The sequence below is a fragment of the Ctenocephalides felis genome, unplaced genomic scaffold, assembly GCF_003426905.1.
Source record: "Ctenocephalides felis isolate EL2017-DRISC unplaced genomic scaffold, ASM342690v1 CF-g0.4_SCAFFOLD_03573, whole genome shotgun sequence".
Classification (NCBI taxonomy): Eukaryota; Metazoa; Arthropoda; class Insecta; order Siphonaptera; family Pulicidae; genus Ctenocephalides; species Ctenocephalides felis.
In genome coordinates this window covers 20,278,864-20,286,828 of record NW_020539727.1, presented here as the reverse complement: position 1 = coordinate 20,286,828, position 7,965 = coordinate 20,278,864, and the positions used below count along the sequence as shown (strand labels likewise).

Sequence of the window (7,965 nt, the reverse complement as noted above, 5' to 3'; positions counted from 1 at the left end):
ATATATATATATATATATATATATATATATATACCCAACATTTCTGGGCTCAATTTATGAGAGCTTCATCAATTTTTTTAATATTTTGCTTAATAACAAATGCGTATTATTAATTAAACTAATATAGAAGATTAATCCATCTCATATAGAATTTCATGTATATCCATGTACATTAATTAATGAGAATATAATATCAGTAAATCTGACATAAGCTTATTTGATTCTAGATTTATTATCAAATCCTATTTAAGGAGAACAGATTTTGTCTAATTAAGGGAAGAAATGTTCCCTTATATACCCGCATAAGGATTTCATACAGATTCTTTTAGATACAATTTGGCAAAAAACTAAAACAAAAAATAAATCAATAATGCAGAAATAAATATAAATACGTTACTGTATATAATTTTATAGTTGCTAAAGTTTATCGATTTGTTTAAATTATTTCTAATATAGCGACATACAAGTATTTTGTACTTATATGATGCAAAACTGTATATAATTTATTACAATATATACTTTTGTATATGTCTTCGAACTAAATTTTGCATTATTTCGCAAAAACTTATAAAATTCCTCAGCCACCCATATCAAATTAATAATGTACTCTACAAGTTTTCTATTGCCAAAGTCTAGCGATTTATTTTAATTATTTTTAATATAGCAGTATATAAATATTTTGTATTTAAATGATGCAAAATTTTATACATTTTACTACAATATATAATAATATATACAGCTTTAAATTAAATTTTGAGTAATTTTGCAAAAACTGATTAAATTGTGCTCACCCTCTTACAGCATCGACAATTTCACTTCAAAAGTTTTTCATTGCCGAAGTTTATCGATTTATTATAATTATTTCTAATATAGCAACATACAATTATTTTTCAGTTAAATGATGCTAAATTTTACGTAATTTATTGCAATATATACTGATGTATAAGTCTTTAAACTAAATTTTGAGTAATTTTGCAAAAACTTAAAAATGTCCTCAGCCACCCATATCAATTTTATGTACTCTACAAGTTTTCTATTGCCAAATTCTAGCGATTTATTATAATTATTTTTAATAAAGCAATATACAAATATTTTGTAACTATGTTATGCAGAATTTTATAAACTTTGCTTTAATAAATGTACAGGTCTCTTAACAAAATTTTGAGTTTTTGTGTAAAAACTGATAAAATGTCCTCAGCCATCCGTATCAATTTATTGTTCTCTACAAGTTTTCTATTGCCAAAGTTTAGCAATTTATTTTAATTATTTTTAATATAGCAACATACAATTCTTTTGCAATTAAATGATACAGAATTTTATATATTTTACTACAAAATATAATTATATATACACCTTCAAACTAAATTTTGAGTTATTTTATAGAAACTGATCAAAGATCCGCAACATCTCAGTAAAATAAAAGTTTCTTATAGCTAAAGTTAATTGATTTATTATAATTATTTTTAATATAGCAACATACAATTATTTTATAGTTAAATGATGCAAAATTTTATATATTTTACTACAACATATAATAATATATACGCCTCCAAACTAAATTTTTAGTTTTTTTTTGCGAAAACTGATGATGACAAATCTTTACATTGGCCCTCGACTCTGCCGTAACGCACTTCCGTTGCATTTGTACAGATTTACACCCTAGTCGCGCCTGAAAAAGTTTTACTTTAAAATTCAGATGCATTTATTTGAATAATTCAGCACCGCCCAAGTCATTCATGTTTATAAATTTCAACAACCCATCAACTGATGAATGACAAATCTTTACATTGGCCCTCGACTCTGCCGTAACGCACTTCCGTTGCATTTGTACAGATTTACACCCTAGTCGCGCCTGAAAAAGTTTTACTTTAAAATTCAGATGCATTTATTTAAATAATTCAGCACCGCCCAAGTCATTCATGTTTATAAATTTCAACAACCCATCAACTGATGAATGACAAATCTTTACATTGGCCCTCGACCTTGCCGTAACGCACTTCCGTTGCATTTGTACGGATTTACACCCTAGTCGCGCCTGAAAAAGTTTTACTTTAAAATTTAGAAGCATTTATTTAAATAATTCAGCACCACCAATGCCATTCAAGTCATATGCACATGTCTATAAATTTCAACAACCCATCGCCATAGATCATTTTCCAAAACTCGAACCCCTTCCCAATACTCGAACCCCACCGCCTGGTGGTGGAGTAATACATTAATTAACGGTAATCAACGTCGACGCATCCATCTGGCGGTTGACTAGAATCGGACAGCCCTTGATGGTGGTTGGTGGTTGGTGGTTGACACAGGGTTAATTATCGCTAATGGGAAACTAATTCAAGGCACCTGAGCACCTTTTTAAAAGCTTCCAAACAGACGGGAATGGGGATTATTTTGTTACGGTTAAATGTAATTATTTAGAAATTCTTCTAACGGATGTATGAATCCAAACTTCTCCTACGCGGTTATTCTAATTTTGATAAATCTTTTTGGAGTTTATCAAGGACTATTTGTAAGATGTTATGAACTATACAACTATAGTAATATTGTAGAAATAAATGAAAAAAATGGCAACAACTTATTATTGTTAATTAGGTGAAAACTGTGAAAATGTTAAATTATGGGTAAGCAAAATAAAAACTGAAATATGCTTAGAATTAAATTATTAAAAATAAATAAAAAAATGAATAAATTTTGATTTAAACGCTAAGACGTCAATTTTTGAGTAATAAAAATAAATCGATAAACATTGTCAATAAAAATACAAGTAGTCAATGAATGTATGTCAATTTTGATTACATGAAGTTTTTCAAACACAATTATTACATGATGAGTGAAATTGTGAAAACAATATTTGTTTAGGCGTTGTTTAACATAATTTACTGTGCGAACAAATAATATAGAATTTATGAATCAGCAATTACTTCATTTCTCTAATGAAGGTTCATTTCTAAATGCAAATTACAATGACAAACCGATCATGTCGTATTTGAAGTATGACTTTAATTACATTATTGTTTGTGAATATTGTACATATTTTTATTATATTTTATATTTTTATATTATGAATATATAGTTTATAATTCATCATTATTAGTATTTCTAATATTTTTGGGAAGTTAATAAAAGTTAATAAAAAGCATGAAAATGGTCTCCAGGGCTGATAAGACTCACCGCGGTGTAAATTTAATTTATTGCCAAAAATTATATAAAATATTACTTTATGGGTTAATTTACGATTGAGTAATCTTTTATAATTTCGGGATTTTCATTTCGTTTCGCCACGAATTAATTTATCAATTAGCCTTATGGCTGTTTTATTAAATCCATAAATTATATATAAACGGGTTTTAGGAAAAGTTAAGCATTTGCGGAAACATTTTAGTGATTTATGAGGGGTTGCGATAATTATTTATTTGCTAAATATTTAAGCTGCAAGTAGAAGTTTATGTTTTCGTTAGAAATTAAAAAAAAAAGTGTGCGTAAAGATCACACGCGATTGAAGTAAAACTTATTTGCTACTGTACAAGATGACATTTAAGTAAAAATAAATACATCATAAAACAATTTTGAGTAATGTTTATTAGTAATATGGTAACACTGTTTATTAGTAATATGATGCACACATTTATTAGTGTCATAATAGCATTAAAAATAAGTTTGATATTTAAAAACAATTATGTAATTAAAGTCATACTTCAAATATGACATAATCGGTTTGTCATTGTAATTAGCATTTAGAAATGAACCTTCATTAGGGAAATGAAGTAATTGATGATTAATAAATTCTATAATATTTCTTCACACAGTGGATTATGTCAAACAAATATTGTTTGCAACTTCATTCATCATGTAATAATTGTGTTTGAAAAACTTTCTGTGATTAAAATTAACATACATTCATTGACTGCTTGTATTTTTTAGGGTAGTTATAGTAATGGGACGAATATTGAAAATGAAATTTTTTTCCATTTTCGACGTTTTGAAGGTTTCTGAACATTTTGGCATACCTCAGAAAAAATGGATGTGTGTGTGTGTTTTGTGTGTCCGCATTTTTTCGTCCACGTTTTCGGGCGCACGGATCAACCGATTTGAATGGTTTAAAAAGCATTCGATCCCTATTTATAGAGAGATGTGCTGATTAGTTTTTGGCAAAGGCAGCCCCAGCCGTTTCGGGGATACGGAGCAAAGAGTGCAGAAAATAGAAATCGACTTTTTGAGAGAACGGATCATCCGATTTGTATGATCTAAAAAACATTCAATTTGTAATGATTGGGAGAAGTGGTGATTAGTTTTTGGAAAAGTCAGGTCGCGCCATTTTGAAGATACAGAGCTAAATGTGCAAAAATGGCAGTGTTTGAGTGAACTAAGCGTTCGATTTGAATGATCTAAAAAACTTTCTGCTTGTATTGACAAAACAATTGCTTTTGACGATAAAACAATATTACATCTTTCTTTATTTTCCATAAAAATTTTTTGTAATTTTGGATTAAAAATTCAAAAAATTACCCAGGCTTAGCACAGTCTAAGCGCCACTCTGGTACAAATGTTTACCAAAGTGCGTTTAGACTGCTTATGTGCGGAGTACTTTTCCAATTTTGCCAAAACTATTGAATAATGTGAAAATGCCGCCAAGCAAAGAACAGTATAAGTGAAAATGTCGCACAGAATTATTTGCAAATGCGTTTAGACTGTGACTATACGGGAGCACTTTTTCAATTTTTAGGCAACTATTTTTTTTTGAAATTGAATTCGAAATGAAATGACAATTGTTAATGTTCTGGAGATAAATTGATTTATTTATGATTTACATTTGATTTGCTCAGATATAACAAGATAGCAAAAATAATGATCTTAACCCTAAGCGGCACAATACCGTAAATTTGCTCTATATATATTATTAGAATATAATTATACCCACACCTAGTTTGTTTATTACATTTTCTAGCAGTAAAAAAATTTAATTTCTATATTTATAATTACTTTCAGACAGAAACTACAGAAACAGATAATTATAAACAAGATCTTCAAAGAGAAATGAATCATCCTAGAATAGTGTAGTGTAATGTGAGTGAAGTGAGTGAAGTGCACCGTAGTCATGACGTTAATTGCAAAGGGTGGAGGAATAAAAAATAAGGGTTGGAAAAAAATAATGGATTTTAGAGAAAATGTGAGAAAAATATAGAACGGAATGAATAAGGAAACTGTTGGCGAGATGGATGGTTCTAATTGCACTTACTACAGCTGCGAAGATTATAAGGTGAGTTAAATTATATTTTATAGATACTATATATATTAGAGTGGTCCTTAATATGGAATTTTTTTATTTTCCTTGCTCCCAAGGGCTCAAATGGTTCCAAATAGATAAAAAACAATTATCTGAAACTTTTAGCTCTTAATATTAAATTTTAGATAGTGCGCAATTCAATCAAACTTCGTATGGAAATAGCATGAAATTTTTTTCAAAAATAACCAATATATATAACCAATAATTACAAAAACCCTGATAACAGACCATATCAAATATTAAACACTTGTTCATTTTTTATATTGCCACGAACGATTCAAAAACGCTTTGCAGAGTCTTGCCTCATTACCATAGATAAAAACAGTATTAACAAAAGAAATGATACCTTTTTATTCTAAAGTCGTTTTATTCAAAACTTTTATATCAGAGTGTATATAACTGTACTCATGGAAATGTAGTAAATTTTATTTAGTTTCACCCTAACTAACTGAAAAGGGGTGGTTCCATATGAAATTTTTGAGTTATTTGACAAAAACCCAAAAATGTCCGAAATTTTCTATATTTATTGCTCAAGAATGAAATATCGAATTCAAAGTCGTTTTATTCAAAACTTTTATATCGGAGTGTATAAAGGTGTTTCCTAGGAAATGTTGTAAATTTTATCTAATGTTATTTAACAAAATTTAGAAAAATGTCCCGGCAGATTCCATTTATGTATTGTAAATTTGCACAATATATTAAGGCGAGTTCAGACTAATTTTATTCAAGATTTTTGTATGAGACTACATTAGACTCTTTATACAATATTTTAGTATATTTTATCTAGTTTCTGCTAAGATAAAAATAATAGAGTATTCTAAGAAAATTTTTTCGAGCTAATTAACAAAACGTAGAAAAATGTCGGGACAGATTCCATATATGTATTGTAAATTTGCACAATATATTAAGGCGAGTTCAGACTAATTTTATAAAAGATTTTTGTATAAAACTATATTAGACTCTTCATACAAAACTTTAGTAAATATTATCTAGTTTCTACTAAATTAATTAAAAAATAGTGTTTTGGGAAAAGTTTTCGAACAATTTAACAAAACGTAGAAAAATATCCCGGCAGAATCCATATATGATTAATATTCAAAAAATATATTAGGTCGTGTTCACACTAGTTTTATCCAAAAATTTTGTATTGGACTATATTAAACAGTTTATACAAGGTTTTACTAAACTTTATCTAGTTTCCGGTAAACTATAAAAATAAGAGTGCTCTAGGGAATTTTTTTCGAACAATTTAACAAAAGGTAGAAAAATAAAAAAAAAAAAAATCATCATATAAGAATACAAAACATCATTTATTTTCAAAATCGTAATATAAACATTTATTAACAAAAACTACTATATACTAACATTTTAAAACACAAATTAATTTCTAACATATGATATGATTGGTTCGAGATAAATGAAACGTTTGGTATAAATTCAATCAGCGAATTATCTAATTTATTGAGAAAACTGCATCAATAGTAGCGCCATCTCTCGATAGAATAATTTTTTGTTGAATTTAATTTATTATCAATAAATCAATTATGGGATGGCATTTATGGAAATATTACAGACACATCAGTCATCGAGCATAAAATATTTACTTTTTGGTGACATATGACATTTTTCTCATGCGGGAGTGCTCTACGATTGTCGGCAACGCTCGTTCACTCAGTGACGTCACAGTCTTCTTGTGTTTCTGCACACTTATTTTGGTTCAAGTTTCTATTAAATCTATCAAACGTTTTCGATCTCGTTCCCAATCACATCAATTTCTTTCGGAAGACACGGACGGCGAGTTATGAGTCAACAGTCAAATGTTATTATCGGTGTAAACTTTATGCATTTTATGACCATTAGCCAATAATCGCACAATTTCCATCAAGGTATTTCGTACAAGGAGTTCGTCGTTGTAACCCGAGGCGAATTTTAAGATATAAGTTTTAAGGACTACGTCAATTGTGCAAACTGCATTGCAATTACCCCGAAGCCATTTCATTAAAGTCGTATATAATTTTGTCATTTTTAACATATCATCATAGGTTAATTGAATTTGATGTCGGTTAGAATTTAATCCTGATACTACACGTAAAATTCTTTTAGCGTGAATTTGTTCTGATAATTTTTCAATGTTTTCCTCGATGTATTTTTGCAAATCTTTTGCTCCTGAATAAGCCAAACTGTTCCATTGAATAATCATAATTCTTATATCGACTAATTGATCGATTGTCAAGTTCAAATCGTTCCATTCCAGAATTCGACGAATTCCTTGATAAACTGCATCGGTTTCATCGTAAATTTTTTGCGAGGATTTTTGCATTTCTTCTAATTTTTGCATTTCTTCGACACTCATTTCTGATTCGCATGCATTTATTACTGCAAAAATTGCTAAGAAAACTAAAATTGCACGTTGAAGATACATTTTACTTGGTGTAACTGTATTTTACAAGATTTGTAGTTGTACTGAATTTGTTAGAGCAGAATCTTTCTTATATACGAATTTCTGCGAGATTTATCTCCACTTTGTTTTTATTTTAAAATTGTTAATTAGAGATAAATCGGTGCAATTGGTATTCGGAAACAATTGTCTCGTGTGACATTATTCGGATTGTTTATAAAATTATATCATTAGTGAATATTTCAACACCCGCAGTATTTAGTTTATCTATAAAAATATA

At 28.5% G+C, this 7,965-nt stretch overlaps 1 protein-coding gene across 1 annotated transcript in view; it reads right to left on the bottom strand.

Moving 5' to 3' along the window:
• Positions 1–7,640, bottom strand: part of LOC113389731 (tyrosine kinase receptor Cad96Ca-like) — a 29,825-nt gene extending 22,185 nt beyond the window's left edge. Inside the window, exon 1 of the mRNA XM_026626744.1 lies at positions 7,142–7,640. Within this exon, the coding sequence (XP_026482529.1) occupies positions 7,142–7,640 (499 nt within the window). The remainder of the gene's footprint in view (positions 1–7,141) is intronic.
• Between the last annotated feature and the right edge of the window lie 325 nt (positions 7,641–7,965).